At 44.0% G+C, this 26,407-nt stretch overlaps 2 protein-coding genes and 1 long non-coding RNA gene across 3 annotated transcripts; 1 reads left to right on the forward strand and 2 right to left on the reverse strand.

Annotated features, from left to right (window-relative positions):
• On the reverse strand, nt 1-26,221 carry LOC129596321 (uncharacterized). Its single transcript, XM_055493559.1, has 5 exons — nt 25,783-26,221; nt 24,452-25,047; nt 2,181-2,448; nt 925-1,196; nt 1-676 (listed from the first exon to the last, which is right to left on the reverse strand). Exons 1-5 carry the CDS (start codon nt 26,143-26,145, stop codon nt 223-225), a joined length of 1,953 nt encoding a protein of 650 aa, XP_055349534.1. The 5' UTR covers nt 26,146-26,221; the 3' UTR covers nt 1-222.
• LOC129596286 (uncharacterized) lies at nt 3,367-4,340 on the forward strand. Its single transcript, XR_008691405.1, has 3 exons — nt 3,367-3,433; nt 3,492-3,693; nt 3,758-4,340. It is a non-coding gene; the product is annotated as an uncharacterized LOC129596286 (long non-coding RNA).
• On the reverse strand, nt 14,989-16,157 carry LOC129596285 (uncharacterized). Its single transcript, XM_055493522.1, has 3 exons — nt 15,905-16,157; nt 15,707-15,820; nt 14,989-15,580 (listed from the first exon to the last, which is right to left on the reverse strand). Exons 1-3 carry the CDS (start codon nt 16,132-16,134, stop codon nt 15,058-15,060), a joined length of 867 nt encoding a protein of 288 aa, XP_055349497.1. The 5' UTR covers nt 16,135-16,157; the 3' UTR covers nt 14,989-15,057.
• Nucleotides 26,222-26,407: the final 186 nt, after the last annotated feature.

The following is a 26,407-nucleotide window of genomic DNA, read 5'->3' on the forward strand; positions in this document are numbered from 1 at the left end:
TCTCATTGTTAGACCAACAAATTCTAAAAAAAAATGCAACATGTACAAGCGAGAAGAAATGGTAATAGGAGAAATGTAACAGCAGACCCGTTGGAGATAGGTAAACTGCATTATCGGTCGATAGCTGTGCCGGCTGGGCCTGTGCAGCGAACAATGTATGTATGTATTCGTACAACCATTAGTTTCCAGACATTACGGCAAAAAAGATGAGTATACACCCAGTTAAACAGCTGAAGCGCCCTCATTCAGCGCTGTACGCTGATCCTTTGGTTGGCAGTGCGGGCAATGCGGGCATTTTGTGGTTTTGGATGGCTTGTTGTTTGTGCCACACGCAGAATCTTTGATTGACTGTCTGCGTGGCGCTAACCGCGCTAGACCGCGCTTAAATTCTTCATCGTCCAGTCTCTCGCAATCTTGAAAGAAGGTCCAGAACACCCACACTAGATAACCAGTCATAACCATCAGTAGACCAGGAAGTTGTAATCGCTCCGCAAGGAGGAGACGCAGTACTGGCCACGGAAGGAACATCCAGCATGCTGCTCGTCGGAGGCTGATGGTGATCGAGCCGACGATGGTGATCGCTGAGTCGCACGCGCAGCTGAATTGTGATGCGTTACTCTCCGTATCTGTTCTCTTCATTTCCTTTTGCGCCTGTGTCCAGAGGCCCTCAGTGATCCTGAATCAAGAAAGGACGCGTTAAAATTAATTTATGTTGAATCAGAGTCGGTAGCTCGTCTATGGCTGATACGGGCTAGTAAACTAGGAAGCAAAAATTTTCTCTCGACGCAGCACGTACGTACAGTACTAACTAAGCCTCACCTAGGTTAACTGTTTTTCTGTGCGCAGTCGCTTGCTTTTCAGTAAGTGTACGATTCACAGTACGAGTAGGTTTTCTGTGAACCCATAACGCATCGGTGATTATACCTGCCGTCATTTTCATCCGCGTTGTCCAGACAGAACCAGCATGCCAAGGAGAACAATCCCACGCCAAGCGCAATTAGAGCACCTACTACCACACCTATCCATGGCAAAGCACTGGCGAAAACCACCGCTATACTCCAAAACCAAAATACTCCGCCTGTATACAACTCCCAGTTGTATGGTGTGAATCTGGTTAAAATTTCGAAGTGGCTGTTGTTGGTAGACGGGTATGGTTCGAACCAGTAGGAAGCCATAGCGCTTCCGGGGCTCAGAATCTGTAAACACTAATCCGGTTAGGGCAAGTAGGTACAAAAATAAAATTAAACGGTGGTATCTTGCCGCTTTACTAATGCCAGACCGGGATGGTATACGTAGCACAATGAACGTCAAAACGCCTACAGATACTCAAATATGCCTCACACAGAATCTCAGCAATGTACTGCGCGCGACATGCTGTTATCAGCGTAACGGGCCAGATTCCAGCGTAATCCATAATTAATAAAATTATTACGATCCTGATATGATACCCTCAGAAAGGATAAAACGGTTTCCCACGTATGTGTCAGTATATGTAAACTACATATCTCGAAATCTTCACACAACGTAAAGCGACTTAATTATCATCAGCAACTTTCTCACTGATCACCCACGAAAAAGCTGCAACCTGTATGTGAGGAGAGAAGCGGCTCATGTACAGCGACAAAAACTTTCAAAGGATTTCAACACTTTGCGCCGTGGTACTGTCTAAACAGATCTAACTAGGTAACCGAGGTTCGATTCCCCCATCGGTGCATTTTTAAGCCGTTTCTCGGCTTCCAGTGAGTGGATGGCGCCCTGCTTATCTGGTAGAAGAACCTGGTTGGATCACGGACCTATGGTATGAGACTGGTGCGTTAGCCTCCACATCCAGATGTGGACGGGAAGCCGCCTGGAAGCGAAAAACGGAAAAGGATAAAGGATGCGGTAATTGCAACCGAATGCGGGGGGAAATTTGATGCTGTTGATAAAGGATGCGGGCGGAAATTCGGGAACGAGTCTGTGTATAACAAGACATTTATCTACGAAAGCAGAAACTCGGTGAATTTCTGCCTTCCTGTGGACGCTCAAGTACTGGTACTGCTTTGGGCTATCTATCACAAAAGCTGCCTACGGGTTATCGATCACAAAATTGCTCACTCGGTTTATAGCGTTCTTTTTGAGTTTTAGTAGCTGCATTAACAAGAAGAAATAAATATTCGCTTCTGAATCATTACACGTACCGCTTCGTCATCCATACAGCATTCTGTACAGGGTGATGTGATCAGAGGGTGATTTCTCCCAAAGATAGAGTCAGTTCCGCAAAATAGCAATTCCCAGGTATAGTACAACACCGTCAGCGAGCCGGAAACGAACATACAAGGAAGAGCGGGCGGTGACTCATAATGCGCATCCTGCTTTGGCTCTTGGGAAACCGGTGAAGTTATGCTAGACTCCGCGGGATCTCCGGATTCCGAGGACTCGGCGAGCGAACTCACGCCGGATATAATCCTTGAAAACACGAAGCTGAAGCCCAACACATTTGTGGTGTCCTTGATTCTTAGAAAATTCTCTTTGTACTACTCGTTAATCGTTATTTCATGCCGTACTTATTAGTAGTAATATGCCTGTCTCGACCGGCTTTTAGATGTGGGACGCTGATAAGAGCGTCCCGGGATGACGTCCCGTTTTTCAAAAATAATTTAGAAAATTCTGAAAAAATTCCTAATGACCTAGAAAAATTCGTAAAAATAGGGTAAATATGTGTTAAATAGAGAAACGTGTTTGAACATGAAAGCTTGAATGCAACGGTGGTATTTATAGCCAAAATAGGAACTGACGGAAAGTTAATTACTAGCTGATGGACTTGTACAATCGTATATTATCGTTCCTTGAATGGGGGTATTCATCTTGGACCCCTTTGGAACTGGCTAAGGCTGGCTTTGAATGTACTGGTTATGAGGACTTAATTACGTGTAGTTATTGTCTTGGAACTATTAGTGCACGGAACATAAAGGGTACACCGGTTGCAACACATAAAATTTATTTTCCGGATTGTAAAATGTCGAGATCAGAAAGTGAAGTTACCAGCTGTAGTGACACCGAAGCGGACGCAGACGTTTATGATGGAGAGGCTAGTGAGGAGGAATTTGCTGGATTCGAGGTGTACAGCAAGGACATCATTACCAAGGTTTACTGCCCAAAAATGCAATCCTATGAAAGCCGCTTCGCTACTTTTGCTCGTTGGCCAAGCAGTCCACATCAACATCCACAAGAAATGGCTGCAGCGGGTTTTTACTTTATAAACTATTGTATACTGACACGCTGTTTTTACTGTGGCATGGGAAGAGATTGCTGGAGAGAAAATGAAGACCCTTGGGAGATTCATGCTGCCTTAAGACCGCAGTGTCCGTATTTGATGGAGCAGAAGGGGAAAGTTTTATAAATACGATTCAGCAGAAGAAACAGAACAAATATAGAAATGCATCTAAAGAAGGTTAGATTGGCAGTAAAAGAGTAAATACCGTATTACAACTAAGCTTTCGATATTGTAGATGAAGACGCGCTGCTGTGGCCAGACAACGTGGCCGAAGAAGAAAAAATTCTACAAGCTTTACAGTTCTATAGTTGGGAGCACGTGATGGAAGCCTTACGCCGGCGTCCGAGTGCGAGAATCATGGCCCAGTCGGAGCTGGGGTTTCCCTGGTCTGTTCCCTGGCTTGAACAGGGTTGCCGGGACAGCGAAAGGCGTGAAAGGTTATTGGCTTTATATAGTGGCCCTGCATTGCTGAACGGTAAATCAGTTTTGTGGTATTAACAGAAATGCGAGAATGAAGGGTAATAGCGAGGAACATCTGCGGGCAGTAAGAGAGCATTGGCGACGAATATTCCTACGTTCTCCAGCAGATCATCTGGCCGAAGTGAAAGACGAAAAGCTGTGTAAAATTTGTTACACAAATGTCATCACGCAGGTTCTATATCCATGTGGTCATTTTGTTGTTTGCAACTGTTGTGTGAAGGACTGTGATGGTTGCCCAATGTGTCGTTCCGTCATAAAAAAAATCTTGCCAGTGTATTTTTGTTAAAAAAAAGAACAAGCTGTGGCTTGCTACTGAAATTTTTTTTGTTTTATGTTAAGCTACCAGGGGATTGAACCCCAGACCTTATCCTATAAAATTGTTTAGTTTACGAGTAAGCCACAACATGTTCTGGTGAAAGTTGATTAAAGTTTTGCATCTATTTGATTACTTACTGGAAATCCACAACGCACTCTGCGCAAAAGGAACCGGCAACGACGGATTCGACCAATAGTTATTAAGAGCAGTTGCATTACTACCAGCGTTATGTATCAGCTTTCACGGAAGCTAGTCAAACATTCAAGTTTGTTACAGGACATACAAGGAACAAGCAGCATTGGACATGACCAAGATATGGTAACGTCTATTGCTGAAGTTCCGTGGTACACGTCCTCCTATATTTGCAAAGCCAATACTTTTAAGTTCCAATTCACATTGAGGTGTACATGGAACTGGTGGCTATGGAAATGACCAATTACAATTGAGGTAATTTCCATTACTACCAGCGCTACGTATCAACTCTCATAAAAGTCTGTCAAACATTCAAAAATACTGCAGGACGTACAAAGAACCAATAATAATGATGGATATGACCAACGTGCGGTAATGTCCATCATTATGGCTCCTGCTACAGACCGTCGACTTATTTATGAAGCCTATACCTTGAGTTCTGAATCGCATTGAGGTGAACATGGAGCTAGTCGCAATGGAAATGACCAATAGAAACTACGGTGATGTCCATTACTACCAGCGCAATGTACAACTCACACAAAAGTGTAACGGGAATTACGGATAGTAACAGATTAGATATTTGATCACATTCCTTTCAAAGCAGTTCCTGGTAACTGAACTGGTTTCGGTCCTGCTCAGTAGTCGTAGTAAGCTACATGGATTCGATCAATCCAGTTTAACTCAACCACGATTACAGAGCAATACCGTATATATGAACAAATAAACAAGTGAAAACTCTGCAGGGTCATAGTATGAACCCTGCTCAGGTCAGTAAAAAAGAAATATGGAGCCCAAAAGGTCACGACGCTGACGGTCCTGCTTAGTAATCGTAGTCAGTCCAAAGGATTTGGTCAATCCATTTTGAACTGATCTAAAATATCCAAGCAATACCGTGACGGGGAATGGCGGGCGAGACAAGGTCGCTAGGGCCATAATATCCAACTGGCACCGAACAACTCTGAACCACTTTATACACCAAAGTTGGTTCAAGAACGGAAGACGACTGAATTTTGCTGTTGGAAATATTGGGCTTTATATACCATGTTTGAGAACTGCTGACCGGAAATGGCAGATACTATCTTTGTTGTAACTGGTATATAAGAGCTGAAATGTTTGCAACTGTGGCTACCATGAAGCATGTCAGTACCATGGCGCAGATGTACGACAACACATTAGCGGTAATGTACGAGGCCGAGATTTTGCCTTTTGCAGGTTCCTATAGCCAACTGCAGTGGAGTTTGGCTGGAAATGTAAAGGCCAACGTGATAACGTTCAAGGGGAAGTTTGATTGGATGGAGATTGAAGGTCAACAGGAGAGCGATTAGTATTCATCCATCTCTTACCGATGGAGGCAAAGAAACTACACGAAGCGTTGACTCCGCGAAAGACATCCATCCGGCTGAAGTCCGTCGAAGGATTTAGCTGGGACATGGAAGTGGAAGCTACAACATACTGCTCAAAGTTATTGTTAAATCATCCAGAGATGGTGCTGGAGCTGCCTTTGTTGGCCCAAAAGAAGTTGTGTAACATTCTACAGGCGTATGAGCGCGAAATAAATGAAGCGTGTGCTGGCTAGCTGTTATTGATGGCAATATTGAATAAAGTCTATTTAAGGTGGTTGTTGTATATGGTACAGAAAAAACCATATCGTTAATCAGAGAATATCTTTACACTGCAAAACGAACGCCATATCGAACACAATGGACGCTACATCAGATATAATGTACAGAGCGGTGATTAAACCGTTAGACCAGGGAGAATGCAAAGCGAGCTGGCATTTGAAACGCGGTACAAAAGTTAATATCATAACGGGCAAGGGAGGCCGTTTTAAGCGATTGCAACTTGTGGACGAACAGGCAGGGGCGAGAGTTTCCTGGACGTTTGGTGCTGCAGAAGCATACGACATCCATGAATTATTAAAAAGTCCAAAATGGTTAAAAAATTTAAAGATACACAACCGGAATCACCTTGGACATTGGAAATAGAGTACGAACTGGATTGTTCAAGAATGGCATTAGTCAACGCTCATGGGTTCTCCATCCACTTTAAGAGTTACGACCAGTATATGCTGTATCATATACTGCACGGTTTCTTGGAAGAAATTAAGATAGCACTAGAGACCGATACGGCTGCGGGTGTAAAGTCTATTTAAGGCCTTAGGAGTTCAAGTTTCAGAGTATAAGGCAACGACCTGCAAGTTTCTAGAACGTCGTTTTTTTATTAAAAACAACCATGGAGTTCAAGACGATTGTTTTCCTCCTGTGTGCTCCATCGGTGTTCGGCGGTTTGGCAAGTGATAATTCAACCTTTAATAGTGACACTGAGATGTTTGTCAGGGACGTTGTGAAGGAAATTCACGGTAAAACAAATATAAAAACAGAGGGTCGTCTGAAAGTCAAATAAAAAAAAACAATTGTTTAGATTTGGCACCGGGTATGAACATCATGGTCGATGGCTGGTTATGCAAAATTCTCCACGTGGGGTATGAAGTCCCCAAGCCTAAGAAGCCAGAAGATTTTTTTCTAGTCTACCAGTTAACCCGAATTGTTCAAGCTGGTGGGAGCCACAGTTTTGAGAGGTCGCTATCGGCTTCCGCTACCCCGACCTGTGAACGGTGACTCTGACCTAGGCCTGTATGTTGGGAAAGTCATGCAGGTCGCACAGTACTGCTGTAAAATAGTATCGCGTCGGGCTGGTTATCAGTCATGGTGGGAAATGATCCTTGAACGGTATCGATCCTATAAAGGTGACCCTAACGCTACCATACCGATGGCCGGTATATAAACCGAGAAACATGCAAGCGGTTAGTACGGCAGTGTAAAAATGTCTGAAGTCAACGAAGACTACGATAGTGGTGGAGACTCTCTTCTGGTTGAAGATGGCGAATTGCAAGATTCTCCAGTAAGCTCAACAAGGTCTGTTCCACCGCAAGTACCGGACTCAGCTTCAGTACCAAGCGCTGAAACCGGAGCGTCACCAGCCACGCCAACTCCGCCACAACCACCGCTACGGCCAGAACCAGCAACTGCGTCGACTTCAGCGCCTGCGGCAGATAGGCCGTATCGTCTACCATTGGGCGCTTTGAGTGGATACACTTTGGTTTGGTTGGATCCCCCGGGAGCGCCTACCAGAAGAACGGACACAGCGACTCCTGGGCGTGCTGCAGCAGGCTATCGGCTGCAACATGAATTCAGACGGTTCGTATACCGTCTGCACTCGTTCAACACCGGAACTGGACACTGCGTACACCGTCAGCGGCGCGTTTTGCGAGAGCCGGCTTCTTTTACACGGGATTGCGTGACCTAGTGAAGTGTATTCATTGTGGACTAGAGTTAGAAAACTGGGAGCCGCATGACGACCCACAAGCTGAGCATGACTGGCATAGCGGAACGTCCTGCAGACCAGATCGCCCGCCGCAAGAAAACTGATGTTAAAACTGACGGTTTTGTTTTTTTTAAAAAAAAAAAAGAATATCGTTTTTTCGTATGTTTATTAGTTTATGGCAGAGCAGTGGTCTATTAAAGCGGAGAAGACTTAGTAAAAAAAAAACAAACAAATTGAACTTTGATAAGATTCATGTGAACATTAAAACAGTAGCAAGCGAAGTTCGGCTGCCGTACTACGCACAGCCAATTCCGACTTTGCACCCAAAATATTAACTTTACCAGAGGTAAAAATTACACAAGTTGCTTCCGGTAGATGGACGCTTAGACCAGGAAACAGTTCAGGTTCATAACACGGGCGGTAGCAGTGCAGCTTTTAAACACGTTATCTAGTTTCAATGGTCGATACATGTCCCAAGACGCTACTACATTAACTATTTCGAAGTCCGTAACGTACGCATCGGTATAGCCTAAAATGTGCATATCGTTACAATAGAGTTCGAGAAGCTCTTCAGCATTACGCTCGGTAACAGCTCCGTTTACTGTAATCCGACCATTGCTGTATAGTTGACAGTGACTTTTGTATGGACGCGTTCGGCGAATAGTAAGTCCTGAAAAAATGTTGGGATCGTACGGGATCTGGAGAAGGTCTGCGATATCTTGAAGATCAAAGCCACAATTCAGTTTACCAACTGCGACTATATTTTTATTGATGCCGCCATGACAGCAGTAATTCAAAACAATTTCGTGGAGCTGGAAAGTCAGCCAAAACTCGTAACTCCTTTTGGAATGATGATTTGCGGTCCTACAATGGTTGGAAAATCGTCTTTTGTCTTCCGCCTAATCGAGCAACGAAAAGAAATGATGACTTCGACTCCGAGAAGAGTGGTATATGCATACAATCAGTGGCAGAATGGATACGATGCTTTGAAAGTTCAGTGTCCAGAAACAGAGTTTGTGAAAGGACTGAGTGACCTTTTTTCGGACGAGGATTTTTTCGATAAAGAGGTGACAAATTTACTGATTGTGGATGATTTGGCACACGAGATGGCAAAAAATGAGCAGGCCAGTAATCTGTTCACGCAAGGAATTCACCATAAAAACCTGAGCGTTATTTATATTACCCAAAACCTGTACAAACAAGGAAAAGCGATGCGTGATATAACACTAAATTGTCAGTATATGGTGCTGTTTAAGAATGCTCGGGACCTCGGCCAGATCGATATCTTACAACGTCAAACAAAACTAAAGTGCCTTGCGCAAGCGTACGCGGCTTGCACGTCAGAAAACTATCAACCGCTCTTAATTGACCTTACCCCAGCTTGTCCATCTTATTTAAGGCTGCGATCGCATTTGTTTCCTAAAGAGACAATGAGAATTTATACTGATCATCTGCCATCACTGAGCCTAAAAAATGGCAAGTAAAGCGAAGGAGATTGCCCCGTTTTGCTTACCCTTAACCGGGCAAAGCCTAAGCAACGAAGAGCACTGTTGAAGCAGTGTTGCGATAAACACCATATAAGGGGTATTCAAGAGCTTGCCTTGAACCTTATTAAAGGACGAGTCCCCTTAAAGCCTCATCAGCTGACAGCGTGTAAAAAGTGCAAGACTCCCATAAAGCTTCTAGCATCTCCAAGTGTATCACTTCAAAAGAAAAAACGTATACTATTACAACGAGGAGGATTCTTACCCGCTCTATTACCATTACTAGCATCAGCCGTTATAAGCGCAGTGACAGCAAACCACCAATAAGCATATAAAAAAAAACATGGAAACCTATATGCTAATACCAAAACGGCAAGCGGAGAAACGGCGCACGGAGGTTGAGCTAGCACTAAACCAAGTACCCCCAGAAGCTTCCAAAATCCTTTCTCTAGAACAGCTGACAACGGAAACTTTGGCTAACAAAAGCCTATCGGAATATCAGAAAGCACAATTACTTTCATCTAGTCTGCAGCGGTTTTTAGCGCTGCGGCCGTACGCTTTAGATGATACGAGCGGTAGCCAAACCAATCCAAATATTTCCCAGGAAGGATCCCAGCCTTTGAAAAAATTCGTAAACCAAAACCTATATTTAAGCAGATGGTAAAAAGAACTTCCAGCTCGACGAAAACAGTCACTTTTAAAAAAGCATGCCGCCAGTATATTTGGCAAAGCAGGTACCGGTACACCGGTGCGCCAACAACCGTTAAGCGGTGAAAACAGCCAGTACGCAACGCCTGCAAGTTCCCTTTCAAGGTCACAAGGAAAACGGAAAGTGTATGAGGACATGATCACGCCAAGCAAAATCGGCCATCCAAAATCAAAAAACGACTTCAAACAACGTTAAACAAAATACATAATTTAAGAAATCGAGATCGGGTAGACTATTACGCCGTTGAAAATAAATATGATGATCCACAGCTGGGCTTTGGAAAAGAAAACTTCAGCAACACAAGCGCTTAAAGTGGTTAGTTATTTAAGAATAGCAGGCATGGCGGGGTGCATACCAGTCAGCCTGAACTTTGGAGAGGGTATGAAGCTGACCTTTATTTCATCATGCTGTGCTGGGGATAAAGATTCGGAAGACTCAAACGTCAGTAAAGACAATAGCTTTGGTCAAAACAAAAACAAAGTTGACGTCAGTGTCCAAGTTGACCTAACTAAAGATGGGAGAAGCGGAGTACGTGAGTGCGGCGCAAGTGGCAAGCCTGGGGGGAGTGGAACGATTCCGGAAGCATCAAACCGTGTCAAGCGAACTTAATCAGCATGACAAAGCCCTAAAGCTTCTGCAAGGAATTGACGCCTACAATTTACATAAGCCGTCTCGGCGGAAATTCCGCAGAAATCCGGTAGTTTCAATACAGTTCGGTGAACAATACATGGCTGACCTGATGGATGTGTCCCGTTACGCAAAGCAGAATAAACATAAAAAATTTCTGCTGGTTGTTGTGGACAGTTTTTCCAAAAAAGTAGCATGCGAAATGCTGACAAAAAAAAGCAGTGAATACGTTCTTCCTGCCCTGGAGAAAGCCTTTTCTCGTTTGTATGGACCACCTATGTATTTACAAGTGGATAGAGGTACTACACACACACACACATAGGATGGAACCGTCGTAAGCGTCGCAAACTAACTGTATTATTCGTTCACAGGGCGTGAATTTTACAACAAACCAGTTCAAGACTACATGAAACAGAACGGCGTCGTTATGTTTTCTGAAGAGAACTGTGAAATTAAAGCTAACATGGCAGAACGATTCATCCGAACGTTACGAGAGCGTCTCATGCGACTGATGACCGCTCGTGATGGGAGTGTAAAATATTATGACAAGTTACAGGACATTATTCACAGCTACAACAGCACACCTCACACGGCGCATGGATTGGCGCCGAATGACGTCAATCGAGAAAATTCGCTTTTAGTGTTTCAGCGATTACAGTCCAACAGTAATAACAAAAGCAAAGCTAAGGTACCGCTATTTAAGGACGGAGACACAGTGCGTCTTCGTTTGCAAAAGCAGCTTTTTAAGAAAGGCGCTGATGTGAAGTACACAAAAAAGCTATATCGAGTGAATAAGGTAATCAAGCATCGCGTACCTGTGTATGAAGTGGAACCTGCCGACGGTGGACCCAGTGTAATTGGAAAGTTTTATGAGCAAGAGCTATCAAAAGTAGCTGACGGAAATGGCTAGTGTTGTTGGAAACAGTACACCGTTTTACGTAACATTACCAAGCGATGCGTCAATGGACATGTATCCCAAGAACAGTGCGCAAATGTGGAAGACTAAACTAAAAATTCCAATTTCCTTATCGGGCCGGTGGGAAGTGGGTTTGGTGGAATTGCAATATACAAACTCAATCTACAACATACCAAAAGAGCAAGAACTAACTGTTAACGAGTACGATGTCATCAGTGACACTTCCTTGTCATCGGTTCAGAATACGATCATCATTCCACCGGGTCTATATACATTGAAGGCGCTAATTGACGTAATTGAGCGACAGTCGCCAAACTCGGTAGACTTAAAAGGTCGCAATGTTACTCCCTCACGCCTTCGCACAAATAACAGTACCACAAAGGTGTTCAATATACGTTATAATCCTGTAACGCTCAAGACGGAAGTAACGTTTAATAGCTTGCGTGGCAAGCTGCGTTTTTCCGAAAACGATGACCGATTGAAAGGGTTACTTGGTTTTGTGCAGACTCAACACGATATAGACCCTTTAGACTTTAAAGATCTTGACGGTGTTCCTTCAAAATTTCGTTACTATATTGAAGAAATGATAGAAGAAGATGGGACGCCAGCTGAACCGTTCGGAAGAATTCCTAGTACTTTTATTACTCCTCGACCTTATCTATGGTACCTACTTAAAAGAAAACAACCGCTGAATGCTGATACGTTGGACGTACCAATGGTGGTAGCGTCCAATAAATCTACCAACATGCAACATAACAACACAACAATGTATGTTTATTCGGACATTGTGGAGTTTTCAGCGTTAGGCGATCAAACCGCACAAGTTTTACGTTCTATGCCTATTAAAGGAGAACCGTTTGATCTCATAACGGAACGATTCGACCAACCACATTATGTACCACTAGTACGTAATTTCATCGAAACCATCGAAATCAACTTGAGCTCCGAAGACGAAGATTTTAAATTTCAGGCGGGAAAATCATTAGTGAAACTGCATTTTAGGCCTGTTCGTTTGAAACGTTATAGCTCTAGCTGTTATCATGGCTGCGCCCCATAACCTTGTGCTCTTTGAACCTGATTCAAGTCTATTTGAGGAGCTGTTTGAACAGAATCAGATTGGTTATGGTCCATTAGGCAGATATCGGAGTTCAGGTCTACAAAGCGGTTCAGGCTTAGCAGACTTTTTCCGAACAGTGTTTTCGCGCGTCTCCAAATTCACCGCACCGCTCGTTCGAAGCGCTCTACCCCATGCTAGAGCAGCATTAGAGTCAGCAAAACCTCACTTGAAGCAAGCCGCTCAAAGTGTAGCCACCAGTGCTGCGGAAAAGGTGACTGAAAAGCTAGGGAAAATATTGGAGCCAGCTCAGCCTTCAGACGCAGCAGTAACCTCTACTGAAGCCCCTCAACTCGTGACTGTTAAACAGCAAACTGGTAGCGGAAGTAAACGCAAACGCCCTACTAAACATTCAAAAAGAGAAAAAACACGAAACGACGAAAGCACCGTACTAGTAACGGTTCTTTTGATAAGTATCCCGATATTTTCTAAAAAAAACTACAAAAATGCCTGAATATCTCCTACCACACTCAGAGCCGGCCATGTCTAGTGACATGAACCTGTTCTCCGTACCGGCATCGTTAACGGAACGTTTCAGCTATGAGACACAAGAGTATGGACCAGAGTCGGCGCCTCCGGAAGACTCACCATTAAGCGGTAACCTGTCTTTCTTTATCCCGCCGTCATCCAACGGTCTGCTCTCGCTCACGGATACGTGTTTTGAGTGTGAATTAAGTATAAAGAAAAAGAACGCCACAAATGCATGGGTGAACCTAGAGAACAATGATAACGTAGCGCCTGTTAATTATATTGTGCATAGTTTGTTCAAACAAATTCATTTTACTGTGGCGAACAAGGTGATCTCTGACTGTTCACCTTATTATCCCTATCGCGCTATAATGGAGGTTCTAACAAGTTATACTGAAGATGCCATGAAAAGCCAGCTAACGAGCGGCGGATTTTATTTCGACACACCAGGCAAGATGGAACATGCCACAGAGAACACTGGTGAAGCAAAGCGCAAGGAGCTATTTGCTTTAAGTGCTAGCGTTCAGTTATCGGGAAAGATTTTCACGGACTTATGCGTACAATCAAAACCTTTGCTCACAGGCGTGCCCGTGCACGTTAGCCTATACTTTAACAATTCAGAATTTTATTTACGATCATGGAATACTGGTGCGGCGGCTGCAGCAGAATACAAGGCATTTATGAAACATCCACGCATAACCGTACGACGCTATATCCCATCACCGGATTTCATGAACGCTATTACACAAAAGTTACAAACAACAACAGCCAAATACCACATTGAACGCGCAGAATTAAAGGCGCGTGCTATTCCTGCTGGCACCCAAACCATAGCCTTTTCTGACCTCAAGTACGGCCAACTACCTAAGGTGGTATTTATTGCTTTTGTGCAATCGGACCGCTTCCATGGCACAACAAGCCTCAATCCGTTTGTATTTGATCATTGTCGCGTTCGTCAAATCTGTATTAATGTGGATGGGAAGCAATACCCAACGATACCCTACATGTGTGACTTTCCAAACAACCGCTATTTAAAGTGTTATGACGGCTTCTTGGATGTTTTGAATCAAAAAAACCATCCAGCTGGAGCCCATATTCTGGATCGTCATACATACGCAAAAGGATACACAGTGTTCGCTTTTGACCTGACGCCAACGGCTACAGGCTTAGGGCCCATGACGCTAATTCGATCAGGGACAGTGGGCCTGGAAGTAACTTTTGACACACCACTAACTAATGCCTATCAAATGCTGGCTTGGATAACGTGCGACCATTTAATAGAATTCACCAATTTACGCCAGGTTATTTGCGACTTTGCATCGTAATTAAACAACAAATCGTCACAATGAACGAACAGGAAATTCGGAATATCATGTGGTCACAGTACAACCCCGCTTCGCACATGCTGAGATCGGTGTTTCGCGGCGTTTACGCCCTAGATGAGCTACAGCAGCAGCATCTTACAGAGGTCGACCTACCTGCTGCGTTTATTGTAAACACTGATCCAGCCAGCGAACCCGGAACACATTGGATTGCCGTCTACGTTGAGTGCCCTCATTTATTGAAGTTTTCGATTCCTACGGCAAACCCGTGGCCTATTATAGTCAGTCACTTGAAAATTTTCTGAAAACGCAACTCATCGGCCAGCCTGCGTCATCACCACCGTTGCCCCTATACGAACAGCGAGCTGTTTTACAACAGCCATTGTCCACTACCTGCGCTCAACACTGCATGTTTTTTATAGTAATGCGATCAGTATGTCGCTTTTCCTATTCCTACATCATTCATAACCTATATCAGATTGATAATCAATTTCAAAACGACTTGATGGTTCGTAACTTTATTAATGACTTTTTCAATGCAAAAACACGTGTTTATAATTTTGAAGCATTCTACTAACAATTAAATTGCAATATTGCCTCGCAAAATCAAAGGGAGGTGCGCTGCGCGCACACCTTCAGTTTTGCAGAGAACCCGCGTGGCAATTAAAATGACAAATCGACTTGGGGCCGCCAACGCGAATCAAAATATTTACAAATAACATCAGTAATAAATGATTACGAATATGCTGAAACTGATGATATAGCGATTAAAATTACCTAAACGAGCTAAGATGATTGCTTGAAAAACCAAACAGGCACACACCACACACATACACAGAAACATTCATACTAGTTCAGTTTGAACTGCTCCTTGAAACGCTGCAGCATTTCAGCACACAGTCGATCTCCGTGCATTACCAGAAATTCGTCCGGCTTGAAGTGGTACGCCTCCAGCAAGTTGCGTTCCGCATTATGATGCGAGTGCGCTGCTTCGTCAGCATAGCGGTACGGCAGTTGCTTGAGAAACAGCCCCAGCAGAGTCTTTTCCACATCCTTACAGACATAGCTTCGCATACGGTCCGTTAGTTGTATACGATCCGAGTAGCGGCATGCAGTATGGCCATCATGAGCTCCAGGTTGCAGCGGATCAGCAAAGGTATCCTCCATAAGGTGGCAAAGCTTGCATTCTTGCGTCAGGCGTTTGCAAAAGCGCTCCATCATAGGCCACGGTAGCTTCTCAAAAATATCCTGGTAGTCGGCTTGGCAGACTTGCATGGTAGGGTACCCGGATCGTCCCTTCAGCACCTCATACGTATGCTTAAGGATGGTTCCGTTGTCCAAAAGTTCACAGAACGCCGTCCAGTTCTTTTCACTACAATTGCAACAACCACAACAACCATAATAATAATATCAATAAGCTAAACGGTTATGAAATAACCAAAAAAATAAGTAAATTTGGGTATTAATTATGCTGCTATCACTAGAACACAACACTCACTTCATCGCAAGTCGTTTCTCACTGGGTGAGCCGATGACCACCTTTGTTCCCGGTTCTTTCAGGCTGTTTGCTTCAAGGTAAACCCGAATGTTGGCAATGGGTACTTCGTCAAGCCTGAGGAGAAGCAACCGCAGAAATATAATAATAATGTGCCATAGAAACAAAAGCACAAGGTTGTTATATGAATGACTTTCTTACCATCCCCAGTTAAAGAAGTAACCTCCGCCCAGGTCATGCATTGCCGTAATGGGTGTAGAGCCTTCGTCATAATTGATCAGTCTTTCCAGTTGTCCACACAGTTGTAAACCCATTAGTTTGGCAAACTGCTTCGCATCTAACTCGACATGCTTGGACGCTAAACTCGGAACCCACTGACCCTCCTGATTTTTATCAAACTCCCCAATAATGTATCGCAAACGGTTGTTCATCAAGTAAACTGCAATGAATTTTTCTCCTCCAAATTTAATTACCGGCCCACCTTCGTACTGAAATGCAACCTGCCCTGGGTAAACCCACGCCGAGCTAAGCTAACTGCATCGGTTTTGGGCTTATACGAGTCCGCGGTGACCTTACGTTTCTTAGTACCAGTAATAGTTAATGCCCTAACAGGCTGAAGTGATGCCGGAATAGTCGACAACGATGGTGATGACGACAAGGCAGCCAAAAGGTCACTGTTATCACCTGATACACTATCTACGCTTCGCATTGCAGCCATTGCGGTGAAAATTTAAAAATACTCACAAATAACGGTAACACGCTACGATAACGCTTTAAACTCAAAGCAGACAAACAGAATAATGGACAACTAAATCAAAGTGGAGGCAGGAATACGCAAACTCTATGCACTAACATCAGAAACACGAGCCGACCTACTCATTTTATAGCCAACTAAATAGGTTAAAACAGCAGCATGTTTATTCTTGCTTTTGTTTTTAGTCATCGGGTGGACACCCTTTATACAATGCATCAGCTAAAGTACTAGCATTGTTTGCTTCCGTTATCTCGGGCATCGCCTCAAACTCACGCTGGTCAGACGAAAGTCCATAGAAAGCTCCATATAATGCGCCTGCCATGAACGTACGACCATCCGTGTCACCTCCAAGGGCAATGCAGCTCTGGACCATTCGCTTCCAAGGTGACATGATGTTATATCCAGACCACCACTGCAGGTTTCCACCCACGAATGCCATGACCATAGCCAGCGGAACAAAGTCCTGTGCGGCGCGCGAGTTAACATTCGGATACAGTCGGATAATGTCTGCCGGCGAACGCAGTACGCTATGGTTTACGTATAACGCATTGGCAGCTATCATGTTCTCTCCAAATGGTGGTTCGAGAGTTGAAGCATAATCCTCTAGCCGTTTCAAAAAGGTCGTCACTGAAGCTGTGCGGGCGCTATCACACGCTTCCTGTAAACCAAAGGCAAACAGCACAGCTCCATCAATCCCCAAACGATGCGCATGTGTGATGGCTACACACTTCTCGACTTCTCTCCGGAGGAAGCAACTAGGTTCGCGGCAGTAGTACAAAGCCACCGCTGCAGCCATCACTGCTCCGTGATACCCGTGAGAGCCCTGCCCACCGTGCGCACTTCTTGCAGGCCCACAAACGTAAGCTTCGTCATCTCGTCGAAGAGCAAAGTTGCTCTCGCTGCTTGTAGCATTCCATCGCCGATGAAACTCTTTCAATAAACGCTCCATGTGTTTACTACCCCCAAAGTAGTTGGATGATCCTAACGCTTTACCCAGTCCATCGGCTATATAGTCACGCTCGACTGTATAGCAACCTACAGTTACTTCGAGAACCACCAGAGCAACTGTTCCACTAAACCCACAACGCACATAACAAGGATCCTTGGCCACATCAGCACACCGCTCATGAACTTCTCTCAAGGTTGGTAAATGGCTTCTGTAGAAGGGTGTATTGAACAGACGACCAAAGCTGCTGGCAACAACACTCCCCACGAGGCAACCTTTTAACCTATCGTGCAATCCACCTTGCCAGTCACCTTGCCAGATAATGTGCTGAATGGCATCCATTGTTCCGGGCGATGGTGGTGGCGATGTCGATGTTGATGATAAACGAACATTTTCGGGTTCACATCCAGACATGTTCTATCGACTACTATATAAACTGCAGCAAAACTGACAAAACTTCAGTTGCACGTTTCGTTTTCCCTAACTGTTTCTTAGCTGTCTAAATTGCGTCCGTTTATATATCCTGCATTACCATGGACCCTGCTGAGGAAAGGCGTCGAGCGATATGCGTTGTCATTACGATTGCTTTTTTTGGTAGTCTGCTAGCACTTGTTCTTCCTTGTTTGTACAGGTTTTGGGTAATATAAATAACGCTCAGGTTTTTATGGTGAATTCCTTGCGTGAACAGATTACTGGCCTGCTCATTTTTTGCCATCTCGTGTGCCAAATCATCCACAATCAGTAAATTTGTCACCTCTTTATCGAAAAAATCCTCGTCCGAAAAAAGGTCACTCAGTCCTTTCACAAACTCTGTTTCTGGACACTGAACTTTCAAAGCATCGTATCCATTCTGCCACTGATTGTATGCATATACCACTCTTCTCGGAGTCGAAGTCATCATTTCTTTTCGTTGCTCGATTAGGCGGAAGACAAAGACGATTTTCCAACCATTGTAGGACCGCAAATCATCATTCCAAAAGGAGTTACGAGTTTTGGCTGACTTTCCAGCTCCACGAAATTGTTTTGAATTACTGCTGTCATGGCGGCATCAATAAAAATATAGTCGCAGTTGGTAAACTGAATTGTGGCTTTGATCTTCAAGATATCGCAGACCTTCTCCAGATCCCGTACGATCCCAACATTTTTCAGGACTTACTATTCGCCGAACGCGTCCATACAAAAGTCACTGTCAACTATACAGCAATGGTCGGATTACAGTAAACGGAGCTGTTACCGAGCGTAATGCTGAAGAGCTTCTCGAACTCTATTGTAACGATATGCACATTTTAGGCTATACCGATGCGTACGTTACGGACTTCGAAATAGTTAATGTAGTAGCGTCTTGGGACATGTATCGACCATTGAAACTAGATAACGTGTTTAAAAGCTGCACTGCTACCGCCCGTGTTATGAACCTGAACTGTTTCCTGGTCTAAGCGTCCATCTACCGGAAGCAACTTGTGTAATTTTTACCTCTGGTAAAGTTAATATTTTGGGTGCAAAGTCGGAATTGGCTGTGCGTAGTACGGCAGCCGAACTTCGCTTGCTACTGTTTTAATGTTCACATGAATCTTATCAAAGTTCAATTTGTTTGTTTTTTTTGACTAAGTCTTCTCCGCTTTAATAGACCACTGCTCTGCCATAAACTAATAAACATACGAAAAAACGATATTCTTTTTTTTTTTAAAAAAAACAAAACCGTCAGTTTTAACATCAGTTTTCTTGCGGCGGGCGATCTGGTCTGCAGGACGTTCCGCTATGCCAGTCATGCTCAGCTTGTGGGTCGTCATGCGGCTCCCAGTTTTCTAACTCTAGTCCACAATGAATACACTTCACTAGGTCACGCAATCCCGTGTAAAAGAAGCCGGCTCTCGCAAAACGCGCCGCTGACGGTGTACGCAGTGTCCAGTTCCGGTGTTGAAACGAGTGCAGACGGTATACGAACCGTCTGAATTCATGTTGCAGCCGATAGCCTGCTGCAGCACGCCCAGGAGTCGCTGTGTCCGTTCTTCTGGTAGGCGCTCCCGGGGGATCCAACCAAACCAAAGTGTATCCACTCAAAGCGCCCAATGGTAGACGATACGGCCTATCCGCCGCAGGCGCTAAGTCGACGCAGTTGCTGGTTCTGGCCGTAGCGGTGGTTGTGGCGGAGTTGGCGTGGCTGGTGACGCTCCGGTTTCAGCGCTTGGTACTGAAGCTGAGTCCGGTACTTGCGGTGGAACAGACCTTGTTGAGCTTACTGGAGAATCTTGCAATTCGCCATCTTCAACCAGAAGAGAGTCTCCACCACTATCGTAGTCTTCGTTGACTTCAGACATTTTTACACTGCCGTACTAACCGCTTGCATGTTTCTCGGTTTATATACCGGCCATCGGTATGGTAGCGTTAGGGTCACCTTTATAGGATCGATACCGTTCAAGGATCATTTCCACCATGACTGATAACCAGCCCGACGCGATACTATTTTACAGCAGTACTGTGCGACCTGCATGACTTTCCCAACATACAGGCCTAGGTCAGAGTCACCGTTCACAGGTCGGGGTAGCGGAAGCCGATAGCGACCTCTCAAAACTGTGGCTCCCACCAGCTTGAACAATTCGGGTTAACTGGTAGACTAGAAAAAAATCTTCTGGCTTCTTAGGCTTGGGGACTTCATACCCCACGTGGAGAATTTTGCATAACCAGCCATCGACCATGATGTTCATACCCGGTGCCAAATCTAAACAATTGTTTTTTTTTATTTGACTTTCAGACGACCCTCTGTTTTTATATTTGTTTTACCGTGAATTTCCTTCACAACGTCCCTGACAAACATCTCAGTGTCACTATTAAAGGTTGAATTATCACTTGCCAAACCGCCGAACACCGATGGAGCACACAGGATGAAAACAATCGTCTTGAACTCCATGGTTGTTTTAATAAAAAAAACGACGTTCTAGAAACTTGCAGGTCGTTGCCTTATACTCTGAAACTTGAACTCCTAAGGCCTTAAATAGACTTTACACCCGCAGCCGTATCGGTCTCTAGTGCTATCTTAATTTCTTCCAAGAAACCGTGCAGTATATGATACAGCATATACTGGTCGTAACTCTTAAAGTGGATGGAGAACCCATGAGCGTTGACTAATGCCATTCTTGAACAATCCAGTTCGTACTCTATTTCCAATGTCCAAGGTGATTCCGGTTGTGTATCTTTAAATTTTTAACCATTTTGGACTTTTTTAATAATTCATGGATGTCGTATGCTTCTGCAGCACCAAACGTCCAGGAAACTCTCGCCCCTGCCTGTTCGTCCACAAGTTGCAATCGCTTAAAACGGCCTCCCTTGCCCGTTATGATATTAACCTTTGTACCTCGTTTCAAATCCCAGCTCGCTTCGCATTCTCCCTGGTCTAACGGTTTAATCACCGCTCCGTACATTATATCTGATGTAGCGTCCATTGTGTTCGATATGGCGTTCGTTTTGTTTTGCAGTGTAAAGATATTCTCTGATTAACGATATGGTTTTTCTGTACTATATACAACAACCACCTTAAATAGACTTTATTCAATATTGCCATCAATAACAGCTAGCCAGCACACGCTTCATTTATTTCGCGCTCATACGCCTGTAGAATGTTACACAACTTCTTTTGGGCCAATAAAGGCAGCTCCAGCACCATCTCTGGATGATTTAACAATAACTTTGAGCAGTATGTTGTAGCTTCCACTTCCATGTCCCAGCTTAATCCTTCGACGGACTTCAGCCGGATGGATGTCTTTCGCGGAGTCAACGCTTCGTGTAGTTTCTTTGCCTCCATCGGTAAGAGATGGATGAATACTAATCGCTCTCCCTGTTGACCTTCAATCTCCATCCAATCAAACTTCCCTTGAACGTTATCACGTTGGCCTTTACATTTCCAGCCAAACTCCACTGCAGTTGGCTATAGGAACCTGCAAAGGCAAAATCTCGGCCTCGTACATTACCGCTAATGTGTTGTCGTACATCTGCGCCATGGTACTGACATGCTTCATGGTAGCCACAGTTGCAAACATTTCAGCTCTTATATACCAGTTACAACAAAGATAGTATCTGCCATTTCCGGTCAGCAGTTCTCAAACATGGTATATAAAGCCCAATATTTCCAACAGCAAAATTCAGTCGTCTTCCGTTCTTGAACCAACTTTGGTGTATAAAGTGGTTCAGAGTTGTTCAGTGCCAGTTGGATATTATGGCCCTAGCGACCTTGTCTCGCCCGCCATTCCCCGTCACGGTATTGCTTGGATATTTTAGATCAGTTCAAAATGGATTGACCAAATCCTTTGGACTGACTACGATTACTAAGCAGGACCGTCAGCGTCGTGACCTTTTGGGCTCCATATTTCTTTTTTACTGACCTGAGCAGGGTTCATACTATGACCCTGCAGAGTTTTCACTTGTTTATTTGTTCATATATACGGTATTGCTCTGTAATCGTGGTTGAGTTAAACTGGATTGATCGAATCCATGTAGCTTACTACGACTACTGAGCAGGACCGAAACCAGTTCAGTTACCAGGAACTGCTTTGAAAGGAATGTGATCAAATATCTAATCTGTTACTATCCGTAATTCCCGTTACACTTTTGTGTGAGTTGTACATTGCGCTGGTAGTAATGGACATCACCGTAGTTTCTATTGGTCATTTCCATTGCGACTAGCTCCATGTTCACCTCAATGCGATTCAGAACTCAAGGTATAGGCTTCATAAATAAGTCGACGGTCTGTAGCAGGAGCCATAATGATGGACATTACCGCACGTTGGTCATATCCATCATTATTATTGGTTCTTTGTACGTCCTGCAGTATTTTTGAATGTTTGACAGACTTTTATGAGAGTTGATACGTAGCGCTGGTAGTAATGGAAATTACCTCAATTGTAATTGGTCATTTCCATAGCCACCAGTTCCATGTACACCTCAATGTGAATTGGAACTTAAAAGTATTGGCTTTGCAAATATAGGGAGGACGTGTACCACGGAACTTCAGCAATAGACGTTACCATATCTTGGTCATGTCCAATGCTGCTTGTTCCTTGTATGTCCTGTAACAAACTTGAATGTTTGACTAGCTTCCGTGAAAGCTGATACATAACGCTGGTAGTAATGCAACTGCTCTTAATAACTATTGGTCGAATCCGTCGTTGCCGGTTCCTTTTGCGCAGAGTGCGTTGTGGATTTCAGTAAGTAATCAAATAGATGCAAAACTTTAATCAACTTTCACCAGAACATGTTGTGGCTTACTCGTAAACTAAACAATTTTATAGGATAAGGTCTGGGGTTCAATCCCCTGGTAGCTTAACATAAAACAAAAAAAAATTTCAGTAGCAAGCCACAGCTTGTTCTTTTTTTTAACAAAAATACACTGGCAAGATTTTTTTATGACGGAACGACACATTGGGCAACCATCACAGTCCTTCACACAACAGTTGCAAACAACAAAATGACCACATGGATATAGAACCTGCGTGATGACATTTGTGTAACAAATTTTACACAGCTTTTCGTCTTTCACTTCGGCCAGATGATCTGCTGGAGAACGTAGGAATATTCGTCGCCAATGCTCTCTTACTGCCCGCAGATGTTCCTCGCTATTACCCTTCATTCTCGCATTTCTGTTAATACCACAAAACTGATTTACCGTTCAGCAATGCAGGGCCACTATATAAAGCCAATAACCTTTCACGCCTTTCGCTGTCCCGGCAACCCTGTTCAAGCCAGGGAACAGACCAGGGAAACCCCAGCTCCGACTGGGCCATGATTCTCGCACTCGGACGCCGGCGTAAGGCTTCCATCACGTGCTCCCAACTATAGAACTGTAAAGCTTGTAGAATTTTTCTTCTTCGGCCACGTTGTCTGGCCACAGCAGCGCGTCTTCATCTACAATATCGAAAGCTTAGTTGTAATACGGTATTTACTCTTTTACTGCCAATCTAACCTTCTTTAGATGCATTTCTATATTTGTTCTGTTTCTTCTGCTGAATCGTATTTATAAAACTTTCCCCTTCTGCTCCATCAAATACGGACACTGCGGTCTTAAGGCAGCATGAATCTCCCAAGGGTCTTCATTTTCTCTCCAGCAATCTCTTCCCATGCCACAGTAAAAACAGCGTGTCAGTATACAATAGTTTATAAAGTAAAACCCGCTGCAGCCATTTCTTGTGGATGTTGATGTGGACTGCTTGGCCAACGAGCAAAAGTAGCGAAGCGGCTTTCATAGGATTGCATTTTTGGGCAGTAAACCTTGGTAATGATGTCCTTGCTGTACACCTCGAATCCAGCAAATTCCTCCTCACTAGCCTCTCCATCATAAACGTCTGCGTCCGCTTCGGTGTCACTACAGCTGGTAACTTCACTTTCTGATCTCGACATTTTACAATCCGGAAAATAAATTTTATGTGTTGCAACCGGTGTACCCTTTATGTTCCGTGCACTAATAGTTCCAAGACAATAACTACACGTAATTAAGTCCTCATAACCAGTACATTCAAAGCCAGCCTTAGCCAGTTCCAAAGGGGTCCAAGATGAATACCCCCATTCAAGGAACGATAATATACGATTGTACAAGTCCATCAGCTAGTAATTAACTTTCCGTCAGTTCCTATTTTGGCTATAAATACCACCGTTGCATTCAAGCTTTCATGTTCAAACACGTTTCTCTATTTAACACATATTTACCCTATTTTTACGAATTTTTCTAGGTCATTAGGAATTTTTCAGAATTTTCTAAACTATTTTTTGAAAAACGGGACGTCATCCCGGGACGCTCTTATCAGCGTCCCACATCTAAAAGCCGGTCGAGACAGGCATATTACTACTCTTATTCGTCATTCCATGTACAGCGCAGTTACGGTTCACATCTAATTATTGTAGTATTAATTGGCTAATAAAGTTATTACATACTCATACTTCACAGTAGTGTTAAATTTTATTTTAGTTTGAGAATAAAACCTGACGAATTTGGTTTGGTTAACTTGTTCATCAACATGTAATGAGCGTGAACTAGGCGATCGCCAATAGGGAATTTCTATACTTTATTTTCTTGTGCATCCAGCCGATGTAACCGTCGTTTATCCACAATCCCCACAGCCGGCCGGTACAGTGCAGGCTCAACAGGCAGGCAAACCCGACCCAGCATGGGTACCCCGCTTCGGCACCAACCTCCGCAACGACCTCGATTAGGCTGATGGCCAAGAGGAGAATAACCGGTAAAACACAGAAGATAATCCACAACACAGTGGCACAAATAGTAGTGACCACACCAAGAAGTAGCAGGCCCAGTACAGAGCACCAAGATCTCAACGAGATTTCCTGATCATGTTTCGCGGGATCAGCGTCATCATCGAGATTGAAATTGAAGCAGAACGCCGTAACGCGGCCGCAACCGGGCAGGTGCCTTTGCGTGAATTTCGGAAGTCGCCAGTGTCGGTTGACGATGAGTGAACCGGCAATGGATAAACTTAGCATGATGGTGGAACACACCGTGAACACGGCGCCGGTGTATCCGAGGTTGGCTCGCGTGGAACTGATTACGATGTTGCTGCCGGTTAATGCGGAATCTAACATGCTTTCGATCGGGACTTTCTTCCAGTGTTCCAGTAAGTCATTTAGCACGCATCCACGTAATTTCTAAAGAAAATCAATGGTAGAATACGCAGTAATCGTTGATGGATTACTTACTGAGTAACGTACACGTGTTGTCTGCGAGAAAATACTGTTTGAAAATGGACCCGAAACGAAAGGCCCGGAAAAATCGTACGAGCGAGTTCGTAGTGTTACATCTCTGCAGTTAAAATGAAATAAATGTTTAATAAGAGCCTGGGAATTTTTCTATGGCGGAACCGACTGGTTGGTCAATTAGAGGTTGCTGGCTTTCTGGTATTTTCTTCGAAGTGTTACATATCTGCAGTTAAAACTAAAAGAGTCCAGCTCGGCAGAAGGCAGTGAAGTCTCAGTTTATGTCTATTCGGTATATATCATTTAATTCACCAAAGTGATTGTGCTCATGTGTGCTTTGATGCAAAATTAAATGAGATTGGGCAAATAAATAAGCTTTCGAGACACCTCTTTGTTCATGCGGGTGCGTTTTTCCCTTAGTACTCGTAATTTGCCACAGACAGCCCCTCTCGTCCGAATACGTATAAGCAATCAACGCTTGTTTGCGAAGATGATGCTACAAAGCCTACAATTACCGATATTAATTTTAAGTTATGTTGAGCAGATACTGTGCACTTGATCAGACTGACGTGCACAAACCAACGAACCAAAGCGTGATGTTTCCCCACTAATCAGCAGGAAACGAGATGTTATCATGTAGCCGCTACAATAATAATGAGTTTTGACTTTTGATAGATTTGTACGTACATATCCAAAAAGTTCAAGAACGGTGTCCAAACTGGTTGGATAATCAGACGCGGTTCGGCCCGTTTGCCATTGCGGGAAAAAGCTGGTGCCAAATTTAACCGAGATTTGACTGCTGATCCACAGGACGACCAGTGCCTCCGCCAGAATTTCCTGATATCCCCATATACGATTCTTATCCAGGAAACACGGCACAGCGTTGCGTAGTTTCCGCATGATGTTGCAGTGCCCAGTTTCTAGTAGAAAGAACCGTTTCGCCAAGTGATGCAGCGGGTTGTACGTATAATTTTTAGCGCTGTCCCATAAAGATCTTTCTGCAATAACTTTCTCTACAGGAGATTTCCGATTGCCGGCATGATCGAACATTTAAGGTAGTTGCATTTTAACATTTCCATGGCTGAACGCGCATAATACCAAACGTTTGTTAAGCGTTTAATACCAATACTAAAGTGTAAAGTATATTAATTGCAAAAGCTAATACATCGCCACGTGCTCATGCGTCTTCAGTGTGGATCGACGGATACATAGTGTATACATCGCGCGCTGCTTTGAACGCAATAGCCACTCCGTTATAAACCGTCGTACATTTTACTATTTTGAGCCGTGATTATCGATCGCCCGCCTCATT

This window comes from Paramacrobiotus metropolitanus, unplaced genomic scaffold, assembly GCF_019649055.1.
Source record: "Paramacrobiotus metropolitanus isolate TYO unplaced genomic scaffold, Prichtersi_v1.0 Parri_scaffold0000088, whole genome shotgun sequence".
NCBI classification, from domain to species: Eukaryota; Metazoa; Tardigrada; class Eutardigrada; order Parachela; family Macrobiotidae; genus Paramacrobiotus; species Paramacrobiotus metropolitanus.

What these genes read in the sequence shown, in the direction of transcription:
- LOC129596321 (XM_055493559.1), bottom strand. Translation starts at nt 26,145, where the DNA reads ATGTTCGATCATGCCGGCAATCGGAAATCTCCTGTAGAGAAAGTTATT. An exon ending in TTCTTGAACTTTTTGGATAT is followed by an intron (nt 25,048 to 25,782) that starts GTACGTACAAAT and finishes GATTTTCTTTAG; the next exon opens with AAATTACGTGGATGCGTGCT. An exon ending in TGGATGCACAAGAAAATAAA is followed by an intron (nt 2,449 to 24,451) that starts GTATAGAAATTC and finishes CGTGTTTTCAAG; the next exon opens with GATTATATCCGGCGTGAGTT.
- LOC129596285 (XM_055493522.1), bottom strand. Translation starts at nt 16,134, where the DNA reads ATGAACAACCGTTTGCGATACATTATTGGGGAGTTTGATAAAAATCAG. An exon ending in TACTTCTTTAACTGGGGATG is followed by an intron (nt 15,821 to 15,904) that starts GTAAGAAAGTCA and finishes GCTTCTCCTCAG; the next exon opens with GCTTGACGAAGTACCCATTG. An exon ending in GAGAAACGACTTGCGATGAA is followed by an intron (nt 15,581 to 15,706) that starts GTGAGTGTTGTG and finishes TTGCAATTGTAG; the next exon opens with TGAAAAGAACTGGACGGCGT.